Below are 18,862 nucleotides of genomic sequence, written 5' to 3'. Positions count from 1 at the left end.
GTTCCATGCATTATTCAGCAACGGGATTTGCATTTACACCAAATGTTTAAGAGATGAGAGAGGGCCGGCTTCAAACCTTGTCAAAAATCTTGAGACGATTAAAGGGACAGTGTGTGTGTAGAGAGCCCTAGTGGTGAAACATTGCTTTGTCGGAAACCATGAGAAAAATCTAGCGAAGCTAGTTTGTCCTGATACTGTTTCCAAGCACTCAGTTCAATCCGATTCTTGGGATTCATGCATCTTCCAATTTTTTCCACTGTTTCCTTCTCTAGCCACTTGGCAGCAGACTGTGGTTTGCCACTAGCTGCTCCGGGTGTATCCAGCTCGCTCAATAGTGTTCATGTTAGCTGCATATGCTTCATCCTATAGGTTTACAAGCCTTCCACAGCTGGTTAAGCAAGCAAACATTGCAGAGTTTTGCATTTTTTCTATTGTTTATTCTCTAGCCACTCTGATTATGCTAGGGCATGCCGCTCATCGCTGCTGTTAGCTGGTCCTGCGTCATCCTTCCTCATTGTCACTCGCCTTCTACAGGTTTACAAGGGAACATTTCTGAGTGACGTGATTCAGGCATCTGGTACTTTTTTACTGCTGTTTCCTTCTCTAGCCACTGTAGTTAGCATCTTGGCTGCAGGCTAGCGGCAATTCTTATTGTTAGCTGCTTCTGCTTCGTCCTTTAGTGTCATTCGCCTTCCATTGTTGGTCAAGCAAACGAATGTCACTGAGTTCCTTGTTATCAGGCATCTAGCACTTTATCCACTGTTTTCTTCTCGAGCCACTTATTTAAAACTTGACTGCAGGCTAGGGTACACCACTAGCCGCTATTGTTAAATGATCCTGCTCTATCCCCCAGTGTCGATCAAGCAAAAGTTGCTGAGTTACGTGATTCGGGCATCTGGTACATTTTTACTGCTGTTTCCTTCTTTAGCCACTGTAGTTAGCATCTTGGCTGCAGGCTACAGCTTGCCACTAGCTGCAATTGTTATTTTTTGCTGCGTCTGCTTCGTCTTTTAGTGTCACTCGCCTTCCATTGTTGATCAAGCAAGCGAATTTCAGAGTTCCTTGATTCACGCATCTTGCGCTTTAACCACTGTTTTCTTCTCGAGCCACTTATTAGAAACTTGACTGCACGCTAGGGTACACCACTAGCCGCTATTGTTATATGCTCGTGCTTTACCCACCAGTGTCAATCAAGCAAAAGTTGCTGAGTTACGTGATTCGGGCATCTGGTACTTTTTTACTGATGTTTCCTTCTCTAGCCACTGTAGTTAGCATCTTGGCTGCAGGCTACAGCTTGCCGCTAGCGGCAATTGTTATTGTTAGCTGCTTCTGCGTCGTCCCTTAGTGTCACTCGCCTTCCATTGTTGGTCATGCAAGTTAATGTCACTGAGTTCCTTGTTGTCAGGCATCTAGCACTTTATCCACTGTTTTCTTCTCGAGCCACTTATTAGCAACTTGACTGCAGACTAGGGTACACCACTAGCCGCTATTGTTAGATGCTCCTGCTTTACCCACAAGTGTCAATCAAGGAAAAGTTGCTGAGTTACGTGATTCAGGCATCTGGTCCTTTTTTACTGCTGTTTCCTTCTCTAGCCACTGTAGTTAGCATCTTGGCTGCAGGCTACGGCTTGCCACTAGCCGCAATTGTTATTGTTAGGTGGTTCTGCTTTGTCCTTTGGTGTCACTCGCCTTCTATTGTTGGTCAAGCAAGCGAATGTCACTGAGCTCCTTGATTCACGCATCTTGCGCTTCATCCACTGTTTTCTTCTCGAGCCACTTATTAGCATCTTGACTGCAAACTAGGGTACACCACTAGCCGCTATTGTTAGATGCTCCTGCTTTACCCGCCAGTGTCGATCAAGCAAAAGTTGCTGAGTTACATGACTCAGGCATCCATTGCTTTTTTTACAGTTGTTTCTTTTTTTAGCCACCTAAGTTAGCCACTTGCCAACAAGCTATGGAATGCTTCTAGCCCCTATTGTTTTTCTTGTCACTTTTTTTCGCACAGTTTCCTTTTCTAGCCACTCATTTAAAGCACTTGTGACACTCAAGACTTTAATATCAACTCAATCATTTTTATCGGTTACGTTTTTGATATCTGAATCCATCGGTGAAAAATTGCCTTCCGCTCAAATATCAGCAAAATCTCATTTATGGCCGCATATACTCGCCTTGAAATTTCCATTAGCGTCGAGCGCTAATCTTCATCTCTCTTTGATGCGAAGGTGAAGCGGCCGCGTTACGATTTCAGTGCGCCGATTCCTGCTGAGATTTACCTTAAAACGACTGAATCAGCAGCGCGATCGTCTCGGGGAATTAAGCTTGTGCTAACGTTACTACGCTCGTAGCGTCTTATGAATCTTTGATTTGCTTCTCTTTGATTTACATATCACTAGACAAAAGAAAGGAAACGCCGTACGGAATAAGAGTAAAAAAATGGCGTCGATGAGAAAAGCAATATCGGTTTAAAGATAGCTTAAATTTCCCACAGGTTTGAAGTTTCTGCTAGCATGCTAAGATTTAAATTCAATCAGTTTTAATTCTCTGAATCCCGGTGACTGACGAGAAAAGGAATGAACCAATAGCTGGAGTTTTTTAGAGCGAGTGTGAGGAGGCTAACTTTAGCAGCTAGCAGGAGAAGCTACTAAGAAGGCCGGTAAACTGCAAAACTAAGCTATATGTACATTGAGCGGCTAACAATAACAATGGGAGCTAGCTCTCAGGCCTGTTCTGTAGCCAAGTCGCTGACTTCAGTGGCTAGAGCAGGAAACAGTGGAGCATGTTCGAATAGTACCACTTAACATGCGACCGTGACACGGAAAGATGAAGCAAAAGCAGCGAATAATTGATTTAAAGATAGCTTAAATTTCCCACAGGTTTAAAGTTTCTGCTAGCATGCTAACAAGATTTGAATTCAATCAGTTTTAATTCTCTGAATCCCCGTGACTGACGAGAAAAGGAATTAACAAATAGCTGGAGTTTGTTAGAGCTAGTGTAAGGAAGCTAACTTCAGCAGCTAGCAGGAAAAGCTAATAAGAAGGCCGGTAAACTGCAAAACTAGGTTTTATTTACATTGAGGGGCTAACAATATCAATGCCTGCTAGTTGTGAGGCCTATTCTGCAGCCAAGTCGCTAACTTAAGTGGCTAGAGCAGGAAACAGTGCAGCATGTTCGACCGTGACACAGAAAGATGAAGCAAAAGCAGCTCATTAAAACAATCATCTTGAGCGTCAAGCCATGGCCTGCAGCCAATTAGCTTAGCTTAGTGGCTAGAGAAGGAAACTGTGGAGGAAAAAGCACCCGAGTCCCCGGACTCTGCGTTGTCCGCTTGCATGAGCAGCAGTGAAAGGCGAGTGGCACTAAAAATTGAACACGAAGCAGCTGACGATAACAATAATCTGGCTAACATGAGGGGGCTAGAGAAGGAAATAGTAGAAAAAAAGGGAGAAAAGCCCTAAATCATCGAACGCAGCGACATTCGCTTGCATGATTTGCTGCGGGAGGCGAAGGACACTAAAAGACAAACACGGAGCAGCTAACAATAACAACAACGGCTATCAGCGAGACAAAGCCTGTAGCTAAGGGGCTAACATGAGTGGTTAGAGAAGCAAAAGCCGCCACTTTTTTCTATTAGCAGTACATAATTTATTCTATATCAATTTTTGTTTGACGGTATGATTAAAAATAGGCTGAAGGGGTAGGTTGTGGCCCCTGGACCGTGGTTTGACCATCCCTGGTCAATGCTATCCAGTTTTTCATTGGCTCCACTGAACAGGAAATAAACTTGCTGCAATTTCAACAAAGACAAGCCGTAAACACAAAAGTCTTAAGGAAAGCTAATCGGAATATTCAAGATTCAATCAAGCCCAGTCAGCGGCTACGCCAAGTACTCAAAAGGCAATAATGGGTAGTTATTATGTCCTGTTTTTACCTTTGACGAGATATCAATACGTTTAATCCGAATATATACTAAGTAAAGACGATTATAGTGAACCGTAACCTAAATTCGAGTGTAGTATAACGATAACACGATTGGTTCATCTCAACCGGAGAAAAAACACGGCACAGGACATTGCAATGTCTTCAAAGGTTCTGGACAGTTTGATAACTTTTTAAGATGACGGGACAAAAATGAAAGAGATTAGGTTGTTTTTTGGGGGTCAAAAAAGAATGAGTTTCTTTCTAGGAGTAGCTAAGTGAATTCAAAACCACTTTATCGACGGTTGAATTCTCAAAATCGATTAACCGTGAACAGAAGTCGTTTTTCCCACCATAGAGACAGGACCCACTTGCGTACGTTTCTCTCAGTTTTATTTGGGAAGAAGGGAAAGGATTGCACACACGATCCGGTGATCGCTGGTCGCGGGGAGCAGGTCGCTCTGAACGTGGAAGTGGCACTTCCTTGGCGAGGGATGACGATGTCGGAAAAAACAGGTCAGTATCCGGGACAGGAGATCAAAAAACGTGGTCCGGATCAGAAAACGCGTCGAAGCCGGGAAACAGACGGGAGCCAAAACAGGAGTGAGTCAAGGTCGGAAAGCTTGCCTAGCGTGAACTGAGGTTTGCAGACGGACTGACAGATAGACGAGGGTTAAAATAGTGAACGGGAGCCGATCGGAGTCAGAGGAGCGGGCACAGGTGTCTGGCATCAGTAATCATGACACTAGGCCTTCTCAGTTGGATAATAATGGAGACCCTTTTCCCGACATCGATGGGTGTTCACGTCTTTGGCACAATAAAATATACTCCTTGCTGTAAATGAGGAAAATAACCATGGAGCGACCCTAACTTGTTCATAGCCTTGTCCTAAAACTGATATTTGTGTTGTAAAACTATAAAAACCTGAAGAGAATCGCAATATTTTGCATCCTGTATCACAATTCCATGTTTATTGCTTCGTTTGTTTATTTGGTATCAGGCAGATGGTTGGACATCTAAGGCGATGGACCCTTTCATTTGCTTTTTTACATCAGCCTATATCAAAGTCAGTAGCGCCCCGGGATTCAACTTGATTCAGTTTTGAAGTCGGGATTGCAAAACCTATGTCAGGGGGATAAAAACAATGCTAATTTGGTTATGCACTAAGAGAAATAAACAAAAGAAAAGAAAAAACTAAATTAGTTGGCCCTCTGTGTGACGTGACCTGAACTGGTACAGTGATGTAGCCGGTGGATGCCAAAGGGTGAGGAAATGGCGGCAGCGAGTTAAAAATGATACTGATTGTCATACCCTAGAAGACTGTTAATTAGACTTTAAGACTTTAATTACCTCCATTGCTGGGCTTTGGTGTGCCCCCTTCCACCAGAGGACACCTAATGGGTTTGGAATTGGGATAGGTGGGTCCAATCACCACGCAACTGTCCCTAATTGCCCTGAACCTTCATAAAAACATTTTGAACAGGGCCTGTAGTCATTTTTCACCATATTTTTTCACCATCCATCGTGCCTTAGCCTATTTCTAAATCTGTCTTGGTTTGTGAGGTTTGGTTTTTGTTTTCTGGTTGAGATAGTTCTAATTGTTTAGTAGTTTTTGGACCATTTGTTTGTTACTTTGCTGATGATTTTATGAATAAATACTATCATTTTTGAGAACCTTAACTTCTTAAAAATTCGGTTTATGCTTTGTGAATTTACCACGCGATAGAACAAACATTTTCTCGGGGGCCGGACTAGTAGATTAAAGAGAAAGAAAAAGAGATCAAGAAATAAGAGAAAGAGGGAGGGAAAAGGAGAAAGGGCGGGACAAAGAAGGAAAAAGAGAGAGAGGGAGAGAGCATGAGAAACAAAAGATAAAAAGTCGTGAGAGAGGGGGAAAAGAAAGGGAGAGGAAGAAAGAAATCCAAAGAGAAATAGAAAGACAGAAGGAGAGAAAAGAGAAAAGAAAGCACGAAGGGTATGAGAGAAAAGGAAAAAAAGGAAGTTAGAGCAAAAGACGTTAAAAAGACACAGAGAGAGAAAGAGACAAAGAGCAACAAAGGAAAAGAAAAAGAGAGACACAGAGAGTGAAAGAGACAGAATGGGAGAAAAGGGGTGGAAAAGAAAGAAAGAAAGAGAGAGAGAGAGAGAGATAGAGAGAGAGAGAAATAAATACAAGTACAGTGTCTTTGTTCGAGGCACCTGGCTTTGGCAACATCAAGTTGACATATTTCAACCTGCAGCTTGTTTTTCTCTTGCGCTTCTCTGAGTGTTGTCTCGCGGGCCGGATTCACTACCCTAGCGGACCTGATCTGGCCCGCGGGCCGCCTGTTTGACACAGGTGGTCTAAGGAGTCAGATTTCAATTCAGTAAATGTTAAAACCTTACAGGACAAATAGCTAAACCAAATCAAGTTTATTCACAAATGATTCCTAACGGAACACAGTCAGAGAAAGGCATTGTGGGAGGTAGTTCAGCCAATACCACAACGGCAATTCATTATGCCGAGACGCAAACCAATTGCAGACGAGCATTTGATATGATGTTAACCAATTGCACACAGACGTAGAGACGTAACTCGACCTGAATACCATAAAGTTTGAGCTACTCCAAAAAGCTGTGGTTGTTGAGGTATAGTGGGTAAAAATGCTGTAAAGAGAGGCCGAAAAACATCTTATTTTACACCTTAAAGTACAAAATCTCGGGGTGACCATGTCCCATGGTTCTACTGTAAATTCATAAACTGTTGAGGATAATGGACAGGGTAGGGTTACTTTAACTTGATTACTTTCAGTTACTTTGGATGACTCCAATACCAAATATGCTAATAAAAGGCAAAATAAACTAAATATGGATAAAATTATGACTCATTTAGTAATTTTATTCATATTTAGTTTATTTTGTCTTTTATTAGCATATTTGGTATTGGAGTCGTCCAAAAGTAACTGAAAGTAATCCAGTTAAAGTAACCATGTAGCTTATACGATGACACAGCCAATTCATGGGTGCGATCGGGCTCGAAGGACCAATAAATTCAGGTGATCGGGAACAAAAACTAAATATGAATAAAATGATGACTCATTTAGTAATTTTATTCATATTTAGTTTCTTTTGTCTTTTATTAGCATATTTGGTATTGGAGTCACCCAAAAGTAACTGAAAGTAATCCGGTTAAAGTAACCCTACCCAACCCTGATAATGGAAGAGGCTACCGAGTTCCTTACCTGGTCAAGTACTCCCCTGAGCTCCCGTTCCTGGTTTGCACATCCATACAATTCGTAGTTCCAGGAATAAGCGCCAAGGCCGGATTCTCCCGGGCCGCATTCCCGATGGCTCTCGTCAGGAGCTCCAACGAATCTCGAACGTAATGATCCAGAGAAGGTGACTTGGCCATTATCCCGTGAGCCAAAAGTCCCAGGGGTAAGCCCTCCGTCCTCAACTCCGCCACGTTCTGCTCGTCCCCGAGAACCCAGTGGAATTCCGGCAGCGTCATCCGAGTGGCCGCCGCCCACAGCCGCCGAACCTCGCGGATCTCGCACCCGAACGTCACCACCACCACCGTGGAGGGAGGTTCTCGGAGGGATTCCAAGTGCTGCTCCAAGACCTGTTGTTGATCCGTTTTAGATGAAGACGACAACGTCTCCGTTCCGGAGTTCGGTGAAGCCGAGGATGTCAAGTTGACGAGAGCACCCAAGTGGAAACGGGTGTTGTTTTTAACCAGGAAAATAAATTGGCTGATGTCCCAATCTTGGCAGAGGAGGATGCTGAGGTCCCACCAGCCGTTCATCATCAAAAGCGAGTAGAGGAGACGAGCTGTCGGGGCTTCCACGTTCTTCATGGCCATGTGGAAATGGAGAGGATTCTGGGGAGAGACAAAAGCCTGAATTAGAACTAGCAACAAAGTGAAGCCAAACAAATCCGTACAACTTCCAGTTTTTGAACCATGTAGCTCATACGATGACACAGCCAATTTATGGGTGCGATCGGGCTCGAAGGACCAATAAATTCAGGTGATAGGGAACAAAAACAGGAGATGGATTGAAAAAATGAAGTTTATCCGTTACCTGATTTCGAACTATGCGACTTATACAACGACACGGCCAATTTAAAGAGGAAGCCTTTAGTCTTTTTGGTTCAGATCTCGCTAGAAGGAATTCAGGTGGTAGGGAACAATCAGGAGATGAATTAACAAATTAAGTTTAGGCAAACAATTTATAGAAGTTGCGAGCTCATATCTGGCTCGAAGGACCAAGAAATTCAGGTGGTAGGGAACAAAAACAGGAGATGGATTAAAAAATGAAGTTTATCCGTTACCTGATTTTGAACTATGTGACTTATACAACGACACAGCCAATTTAAAGAGGAGGCCTTTAGTCTTGTTGAAGTTTTTGGTTCAGATCTCGCTCAAAGGAATTCAGGTGGTAGGGAACAAGCAGGAGACAAATTAAAAAATTAAGTTTAGGCAAATAACTTGTAGAAGCTGCTAGCTCAGATCTGGCTCGAAGGACCAAGAAACAGAACCAGAGATGAAGTGCAGGCAAACAAATCTGTAAAGCTGAACTTTAAGCTGTTACTTGTTTCCTCAGGTTTTAAACGATGCGGCTTATAAAGTGATGCGAACAATTTCTGGTTCAGACCTACGTTGAAGGACAAAAAATTTCATTTATTTTGGACATTGACAAATGTTTTCCCTAGAGGAGGAAAAAATAATATTATTGTTCTGCAGATACTCCATATTCTGGCGTGTTTTGAATATTTACATGGATATAACATTTTGCTAAGGTACTTTGCTTTTTTCCCACTGCTTGAACTATGTGACTTATACTATAATGGGGCTAATTTATGGATTCAAACTTTAGCCTTGTAGCAGTCACTGGTTCAGATCCAACTAGTGGTGGGAACGCGGTATTTTTCACATATACACAAAGTTAACGTGATTAAAAAACTGTCACGGTTGCCATGGCGCTCAGTTGGCCCCACCCGTGTGGCGCCAGCTGCGGCTCATTGACAGATCGGCTTTCCGTCTATTTAAGCTCAGTGCTCTCACTCTTCCTTTGTCAGTCCGTCAACGAACCTCTGCCCCGCAAGACGTGGGTTTTGACTCGGTCCGGTTTCCTGTTGGTATTTCCTATCCGGTATTGTTCCCGTTGATTTTGTCCTGTTAATAACGGTTTCCAGTTTTGTTCCCGTCTAGTTTGTCCTGTTTAATTTTGATATCCTGTTTTGATATCAATCCTGTCTGTCCCGTTGTTTAATGCCGGTTTCCAGTTTCGTTCCCGTCTAGTTTGTCCTATTTGATTTCGATATCCTGTTTTGATATCAATCCTGTCAGTCCTGTCCCGCCCGTTATCGACCCCATCCGTCCGATATCTACTCAGGCAATTGGTATCGATCTTGTCAGCCTCTGGCTTCCTGTCATTCCACACCAGACTGCTGCCTAATGTTCATGACTCCCCATTTTAAAAAAAATAAAAGGTTTGTGTGAGAGACGTCACGCATTTGGGTCCTGATCCTGTTCTGTTTCTTGACAAAAACAAGATAGGAATCTGTTTATTAATCTAAAATTCTTGTCATTTGCTTTATTTTAATCCAAACAAATACCCACATTAATAAAACAAATAAATATTTTTAATAGATTGCATTACAATTTGTGTTCAAGGAGCCCTTATATCACAAGTTGTATCAGTCATCGAATTTATTGAAAAAAAAAACGATACAATATTTTCTCATCTGTTGAATATCATTACTGTTTATCAGATAAGTCAAATATCGGTCTGAGAAGAATCAACATCCTCGCAGTTTGTATTACATCGACCGTGTAAGAATCCACAAGAAACGTCCCCATCAGTCATCCGTGTGTTATATCGATCTAATATCTATCCGCCGGCTATATCTATTTAACATTCTGTACAACCATCAACTTCCAATAGAGTCATATTTTTCGAACATGCCACTGGCTTTTGGAAAAATGGATAGTGTGTTTAAAAAACCCAGGAGGTCACAGTTTCAAAAAAAGAACTTAAATTATAATGGTTGACTTGTTTGTTGTAAAGGAAAAAATAATAATGGAAATATTAAAAAAATAGTTGAATTGTGCTAAAAATATCCGGATTATTAAAAGATTGTTTTGGAGTAAAAAAATCACATCCAATAGAATCAATAAAGCTAGATAATTGATTAGCCTCTGTGGCCAGGTAACATACCTACATACTTTTGTCAAGAACCAGAACGAATCAGGACCCAAATGCGTGATGTTTCTCATACAAGCCTTTTTTTTTACGGGAAATGGGGAGTCATGCACGTTAGACAGCCGGTCTGGAGTGGAATGATAGGAAGCCAGAGGCCGACGAAATCGATACCAATTTCCCGAGCAGATATCAGACAGATGGGGTCGATACCAGACAGGACGGGACAGACAGGATAGATATCAAAACAGGATATTGAAATCAAACAGGACAAACTAGACGGGAACGAAACTGGAAACTGATCTTAAACAGGACAAGATAAACGGGAACAATACCGGACAGAAAATACCAACAGGAAACAGGACCGAGTCGAACCCCACGTCTTGCGGGGCAGAGGTTTGTTGACGGACTGACAAAGGTTGAGTGAGAGCACTGAGCTTAAATAGAAGGGAAGCCAATCTGTCAATGAGCCGCAGCTGGTGCCACGAGGGCAGGTCCAATTGGGCGCCATGGCAACCGTGACAAGAAAATTGATTAGCCCCCGTGGCCAAGTAGCATACCTACATAAGCTAGCGCTTTACACGATAGACTACCACTTTTTTAATACAATCCACAGTTTTTGTCTCAATTCAAACAACAAAAATTGGAATTGAGACTAGTATTTTAGCCGAGGACTACTTTATTCTATTTAGCATGCAAATACACTGTCAGGACCAGAACGGAAACAGGACCCACTCGCGTAACGTTTCTCACAATTTTTATTTGAAGAATGGGAGGGGGTTGCGCCCACGATCCGGGGATTGCTGGACGCGGGGAGCAGGTCGCTCTGAGCGCGAAAGTGGGACTTCCGTGGCGAGCGATGGCGGCGTCGGGAACGGAAAAAAACGGGTCAGTAGCTGGGATACAAGAGCAAAAACGTGGTCAGGATCGGAAAAAAGTCGAAAGCCAGGAGAGGAGATTAGACGTGGTCGAGATCAAAAGCGGATTGTTATTCGGGACGGGAAAACAGACGTGGTCGAGATCAAAACAGGTCGTCATTCGAGACGGGAAAACAGACGTGGTCGAGATCAAAACAGGTCGTCATTCGGGACGGGAGAGCAGACGTGGTCGAGATCAAAACAGATCGTAGTGGGAGACAAACAGGGGCAAAAAAAACTGGACAGTCGAAAAAGGGCTTGCCGTGTAAAAACAGAAATTCGTAGACGGACCGACAAAAGGGGACTGAAAGGACAGAGTTTAAATACTGACAGGGAGCCAATTTGTCAACAAGCTGCAGCTGGCGCCACGCAGGCGGGGCCAATTTGGCGCCATGCCATCCATGGCAGATTGTTAGATGATCAAATAAAAGCAAAAAAAAAGAAAAACAGTTAAATACAATTGAGTCCTACTTTGAAAATAGTAATAAATATAGTTACATGGTTATTTCTGTATAACATGTACTTGCATAAAATGTCCACCCCTAATTTTGATGAAAACGTGTATAAAATGTTGTTTCACTTTGTCTCAGCTCAAACTATTAAGATTATAGATGACACAAGAAAAGGCATTCAACTTCTGTATCATCATCAAACTATTTTTGCTCACGGTACCATGTTGCTAAATATGTGGGGCCATGATCGAATTTTTTTTATTGACACTGAATCTGACTTGAAATACATTACATTAACACATTGTATATTTGATTTTGGTATTGTATTCACAGTTTATGTTTTCGATAACTCGTTATTTTTTTAATGTAATCACATCCCCCCATATTCAACAACATGGTGCCGAGTAAAAATATTGTGATGTTTAGAAAAAAACTTCTACTCGTGGTTTGGTATCTGCACTTTCAACACCGGGATCCGGTTTCAAATCCTGTTGCATCAAATGATGTACAAATGTGGTCATCGTTGCTCAAATACGGTAAACCTCGTGTACCCAGACCTTGAGTTATTTTGGGATACATACGTTATACAAGGTATACATCGTTTATAGTGCATGGACACCCAAACTTGGGGTTCTTTTCGGGTACAAAAACGTGCGCCTTATACACGAATAAACACGGTAATTTTGCATCAAATATTGTACTTATCATTGACCAAAGAAGGTATGCCTCGTTTATAGTGCATGGACACCCAAACTTTGAGTTCTTTTCGGGTACAAAAACGTGCGCGTTATACACGAATAAACACGGTAATCGATTAGCGCACGCGGGCACTTCGTCGTTTACCTGACTTTGTCGCTTAAACTCGGCGGGGACAAGACTGAGGACGGGCATCCTGAGCGCTTGGGACACGAACTCCAACTTGATCCACTCGTCCCGGTTCCGTGGGAAGGACAAGACCGCCGAGATACCCTGCACGACCACCGTGTGACAAACGCTCTCCACGAACGACAGCGGGTCCTCGTCCTGGGAGCCCCCCGAAGACGCGAAAGAGAAGGCGGGGAGCTCACCCAGTCCAGACCCCACCGCCATCACCAGCTCCAGCGACAAATTGAAGGGCAAGACCCCGGCTAGATTCACAGCCTCCGCCGCTAGGAGCACCGACTCCCTGGGGGCGAACAATCGGGGGTCCCACGACGCGTTCTGCCGCGCGTGGTTTCTCCCCCGACTGCCGCCGCCGCCGCGCTGGCCGGGAGCCGAACCTCTGGCCCGGAGGCTTCCCACGCCGGTGTTATTCCACGTATCGGAACCGCCGGCCAGCAAGCGGGGATGCACGTGCAGAACCCCCACCCGAACCGTGTGGCCGATGCGCTTGAGAACCTGGCAGGGTTGCGGGTGCGAGCGCGTGCAAAGAACTATTGCGCACATCAGAAAACACAAGGAGGATCCGGTTCCGTCCTTCCCTCCCATTTTTACCGATCCGGAGCTTCAACCGGGCTCCAGTCTGGGTTCCTGTTCCGCGTCCTGATGTCGGCAAAGTTGGCCGAACCTCCGCAGAACCGAGGCGCGCAGCCCGAAAGACGCCCCCCAAAGTGGCGCTGATCATCTCCAAAGATGGACGGGGAAAAAGAACCGAACACTGCGCATCCAGAAATAGGATCCAAAGGAAGGCAACCGGTCGGGTTCGGTGGCATCACAAGAAAAACGGCTCATCATGAGGATCCAAGAGGTTTAGAAAAAAATACAAAAAATACGCATCCCGAAAGTGCACTTTAGTGCGTGCGACAGGTTCGGCTCCACGTCAAATACTGAGACCGGTGCCGGCACCAGAGCGCAGTGGGTTGGCTCCCCGCAAGTGGAGATTTAACCCTTTGTTGCCCATTCCACAAAATAATAAACACCAAGAATGTGTTGTTGTAATTTAAAAAACAAATTTATATATATATATATAAATAAATGACCAAAGTAGATAGATGTCTAGATAGATAGATCTTGTAGATCTGTGAATATTTTAATTCATATTTCAAGCACTTTTTAAACCATGTGTAAAATGTAGAAAAATGAGGACTTACCTGTATATCTCATCTCATCTCATTAGCCGTACCGCTTATCCTCAGTAGGGTCGCGGAGGAGGACTTATATACATTTATTTATTTATTTATTTATTTATTTATTTATTTTTTTTTGTGGGGGGGGGGGTTGTCCAGAGTATCTGTGTCTGAAAATGGAATTGTACGAAGTAAAATGTTTTGCAATTTATCATTTTTTAGAGTTTTTCATTTGTAGTTTATTCTTTTGCATTTTCGGGGATTTTGCATTGTTTTATTCCTTTTTCTTTTTTTATTTTCAAATCTGTTCATTATATATATATATATATATATATATATATATATATATATATATATATATATATATATATATATATACATCAAATACGAAAACAGAGTGGGTTTATTTAGTTATATCATTTTATAATTTTGTTATTTATAACAAAAACTGGTCAAAAGCGCCTTAAAAAATTAGGAGATTGGGCGAAAAAAAAAACCAATTCATCAAAAAGATTAGCTAAAAATCATCCAATAAAATTAAATCAAAACCATGGGCGTAAACACCCCTTTTTAAGGGTGCTCAAGCACTAAATTCAACCCAAGCACCCCCAAAGCATCTTTAAAAATTATTTTTTTCTTAATAAAATTTAAAAAGAGAAAGGGAAGCGCTTTTTTTTTTTTTCAATTAAAAATGTTATGCAGCAAATCATTTAGCAATTAGTAATTTAGTAAGTCTTGTGGGAGGTCCCCAGGAGACATTAAATATGAATTAAAATATTCACAGATCTATAAGATCTATCCATTTATCAATCTATCAATCTATCTATCTATCTATCTATCTATCTATCTATCTATCTATCTATCTATCTATCTATCTATCTATCTATATATCTTGGTCATATCCCTCAAGAGGTGTGACGGACAGCAAGACAAACAGATACAAAAAAACCAAGGAAAATAAAAACACAAAAAACACAAAAACATTTTGGACCATGACCAACACCCAAACAAGTTAGGCACCTCGGCACCTAAGTTGCTTTCGTCCCTCCAGATGAAATGGGACACCAGAAAAGCAGCCATGTCACTCAACACTCTTGTTCAACAGCAGGGCCCGACAGCTTTCACTGGTTTACCCCTGCCGCATCATAGAGGTGCCCTGCCCATCCCTTAGAACGCGTCCACATCCCACTATCTTTTTACAACACCTCTCCACTCATTCCTATCACCACCAAAAGCTCAAGCTTCCAATATATTTAGACCTCTACAAGAAAAATGGTCAACTACAAAACACTGATAGCTTTTTACATAATAAACAGATTTGAAATAAAAAAGAAAAAGGAATAAAACAATGCAAAATCCCTGAAAATGTCATGGTCGCCGTGGCGACCGGTCTGCCCCGCCCCCTGGGCACCAGCTGAAGCAGATCAGCTAATTGCGTGGCTGCTACTTAAGGTTGGGTTGTGGGTATTGCGGGTGTTGGCTCATTACACCTTTTCCGTTCTGTTATGCCCTGTCCTGTTTAGTTTGAGTCGGAGGAAACCTGTACCTGACCATTCTGAGTGTAAGAATGTTTTTGTTTTGTTTTGTCCCGGAGTTTTTGGACGACTTTTATTTTGGTAAATAAAGTTTTGATCGTCACGCAATTGAGTTCTCCCTTCCTGCCTCCTGCCTCCGTTCTGGTCCGGTCCCACCTCGTGACAGAAAATGCAAAAGATGTCATGAAACGGGCCGGGAAGCAGAAAGTCGGAACTCATATGCGTAGACGATCTGTCACTTTAATTAGGAAATAAAAGTTGTCCAACACACAAACGGACCAAAGACAAAACAAAACAGGTTTAAAGGCAATCAAAATCACAAACTAGGTATTACTCAGACCAGACGGGCATGAACAGGTCTTCAACAAGGTAAAGCAATGGTCTGGCCACGGGCTCCACAAGCAATCAGTCCAATGCGTCTCAGCCGGTGTCAAGGGGCGGGGCTAGCTGGATGCCATGACAACCGTGCAGGACATGACAAAAGAATAAAATACAAATGAAAAACTCTTCAGTACCATAAAAAATGATATATTCCAAAAAATTTAACTATGTACTATTTTTAGACAAAGATCCTCTGAACAGCCCTCCACCCAAAAAAGAATAAAATAAAATAAGTTTTAAAAAAAAATGAATAAATCGGAGGTCTCTACGATCGTACAATTGAATCCACTCTGTTTTGGAACAATCACTATCATTAGAATGAGTCCAAATTTGCCATTTTTTTCTACTTTTTATACATACAGTACATTCTCTTTTTTATCTTTTGCATTGAACTCCATTATCACCCAACCTCTATAGAGCCCTTTTGGTGTTTGTAAACAAGTGTAACGTAGCCAAGCTGGGCGGGCATTTTTGAGGCAGAATTCATGTCAGTTTATAGCAGCCCATCGACAGAAAACGATTGTAGAGCATAGATTGGAACAGCTCAAAAAGTATGTGGTAGCAGTAAGATAGTGACTTTATTTTAGTCATCCAAGTCGACCCCCTAAAAAACAGTTTGATTGGCGATGGAGTTCCTCTTTTGAAGATACTGGAAACATTGGATTTGTCACCTGTTGTCAGTCCGTCTGCAAACCTCAGTTCACGCTAGGCAAGCTTTTCGACCCTGACTCACTCCTGTTTTGGCACCCGTCTGTTTCCCGGCTTCGACCCGTTTTCTGATCTCGACCACGTTTTTGCTCTCCTGTCCCGGCTACTGACCTGTTTTTTCCGCTCCCGACACCGCCATCTCTCGCCACAGAAGTACCACTTCCGTGTTCAGAGGGACCTGCTCCCTGCGGCCAGCGATCACCGGATCGCTTCTTCCAAATAAAACCTAGAGAAAAACATACAAACATAGTAGCGTAGACAAACACAAACGAGAGGATATTACAAAAGTTACTCATTACTTAGTCGAATATTTTTCGTGAAGGGCTGACGCAGCCGGCTGCAGATCATAAAATAAAAAAATGGCGTAACAGGGACTCGGAAAAGGAAAGCCTGTATGTGATCATTTTGGGCTATCTCCGCGGGGGAGCGACCCCGCCGAGCCGCTAATCCTCTGCCCGTCCAAAACAAATACAAAATGGAAAAAATCCCCAGAAATCAAGTATGTGCTGACTCCAGTGGAGGCTTCACAAGTCGTCACGCAGGCTGACTTTGCAAGGGTGAAGACATTTAATAGTATCTTTTTTTAATATTATCTATTTATACCGATGTGTCGGTATCACAGTCACACAGTTCTGATGTTTGAGTGTCTCATGGAAAACTAATACCAAAATGGAACCATGAGTCGTGGTGATAAAACATTCATACATAAAATTCATACGCCCCACTCTTTCTCAGTTTGCGTCATAACTACCTCCCACAATGTTGCCTCTTACCTTCTCTCGTCTCTTTTCTCTTAAACTTACTAGTCCGGCCCCGCAGAATTTTTTTTTCTAGCATGTGGCCCCCAGCTAAAATGACCTTGACACCCCTATTCAAAAGAAGGGAATACGATTTCTTGGCCCCTCTTTTTGGCATTTCTCCACACGATCCGAGATCTACAACCAATTATTTTATATGGCTAAATCGTATAAAATTCATACTCTGCCCGTCTGCGATTAGTCGAAATCATACAGAAGCTCTTTTGCTATTAGTTCAGGTCACGGCATCAGGAAAATGCTCATATGCTTTTGGCTAAACTACTTCCCACAATGCCTTTCTCTCCCTTCATTCAGTTCAGAACCTCATATGCTTTGTGAAAACTTTTAGATTCGGCAATACAATACCGTCAATTATTTACTGTATTTATTCACTACCAAACATGACCTTGATGCTAAAGGAAGAAGTAAGCATATGAGAACCATAGAACAAAGCTTGTTATTATCAATAAATACAAGGAAGACACAAGAATCACTACCTTCGAAAAATAGCATGGTCATCACCAATATGACTGGTCGGAGAACGAATCCAAATGAGGAAAGAAATATTTTATCGGCCTGCCGTATTCGTCCCCCTATGCATCCATCCGTTACTCTACTTGACCAGCATAAGTCATGTCACACCAAAAGATAAATCAAAGAAACAAAGAAAGCACACATATCTTATCCTCAGTAAGGTATATGGCCATGACCAATGAATGATTAGGTCTATTATTAAAAAACAAGGTGATTAAAGAAAAAATACTCTTTGAAAGGCATGACAATGGTCGCAAGTCGAAGTTTTAAAATCCGTTTATTATTATTATTATTATTAATATGAATCCACCGTCTCCTCCCTGTGAGCATCCACCTGCCACACTTCTTGACCAGCTCATCACATCACAGGTAGATCAAATGTCATTTTTCCTTTACATGCATATTCTTTTATAATATTATAAAATATTACACACGTATACTGTACATAAATAGTACTCACTACTGGGAATGCATTTTTTTTTTAGTTTTTTTTCTTTTCTGGTCAAATATCTTTCACTCAGCAGGAGAAGAATGAGCCTAAGGTTGGACCATCGCAAATGGCGTGGTTGCTATGACGACAATCACACTGCCATACTTCCCTCAAATCGGATTACAATCGAGCATCACTTGCTAGGCACCCCAGAGTACCTTGACATACAATTCCAATTCGTTCCAAGAAAATATTTGTATGTCAAAGCAAAAGCATTCGATATGTGTTCCAGTGCTGTAAAAAAAACGTGTTAATTTTTTTCCTAGTTGATAAGTTTATTCTGTTTTTAATATCGGATACCTGCGAAGATTCCGCACGATGCCAGTTTGTTATTTTGTCACAAGATGTCGGACGGACCCAAATGCAGGACACAAGGAGATGTAGACCAGCGAGGTGATCCAACCCTTTTTCAAGAAACTGGAAAGAAAACAAAAAAAAAACTTGTGAGAAACGTCACGCGAGTGGGTCCTGTGTCCGTTCTGGTCCTGACAGATATAATGTATGTATAATGTTACAGCCTCACTCACAACATTATAATAGTGATGGTTAAAATGGGAAGACGATACCGATCCCAAGATAATGGTATCCATCCGAACCAAATGGTCGGTCGGTATCAATGATATCGATATTTGGATCAATGCGTCCACCCTTAGTGTGTAGTATCTCCGTAAATAGTCATTCCTTATGACAGGTTCAGACAACAGCAGGGTTGGGTAGGGTTACTCTAACTGGATTACTTTCAATTACTTTTGGAAAGCCAGTAACGAGTCAAGAAAAGAGGTCGGCAACAGGTATCAGGCAGAAAACAGGTCGATGGCCGGGACGGAGGAGCAAAGCAGAAACGGGTACAGAAACAGGTCGGCAACAGGTATCAGGCAGGAAAAAAACAGCGCAGGATAGTAC

General features: G+C 42.3%; 1 protein-coding gene across 3 annotated transcripts in view; it reads right to left on the bottom strand.

Moving 5' to 3' along the window:
- Positions 1–18,862, bottom strand: part of grin3a (glutamate receptor, ionotropic, N-methyl-D-aspartate 3A) — a 168,062-nt gene that overhangs the window by 43,244 nt on the left and 105,956 nt on the right. The window contains exons 2-4 of one of the 3 annotated variants that reach the window (XM_088355415.1): positions 18,260–18,376; positions 16,250–16,364; positions 7,140–7,777 (exon numbers count right to left, since the gene is read on the bottom strand). In XM_088355415.1, coding sequence (XP_088211541.1) covers positions 7,140–7,759 — 620 coding nt within the window. In that variant the 5' untranslated portion in view covers positions 7,760–7,777; positions 16,250–16,364; positions 18,260–18,376. Of the gene's footprint in view, positions 1–7,139; positions 7,778–12,312; positions 13,251–16,249; positions 16,365–18,259; positions 18,377–18,862 lie in introns of those variants that run through there. The other 2 variants (XM_088355416.1, XM_088355414.1) reach the window with 2 other exon arrangements.

The sequence above is a fragment of the Urocampus carinirostris genome, chromosome 16 (assembly GCF_059441175.1).
Source record: "Urocampus carinirostris isolate Australia breed hairy pipefish chromosome 16, RoL_Ucar_1.0, whole genome shotgun sequence".
NCBI classification, from domain to species: domain Eukaryota; kingdom Metazoa; phylum Chordata; class Actinopteri; order Syngnathiformes; family Syngnathidae; genus Urocampus; species Urocampus carinirostris.
Note: the sequence above shows the minus strand (reverse complement) of the source record. Positions and strands in the feature narration are given on the sequence as shown.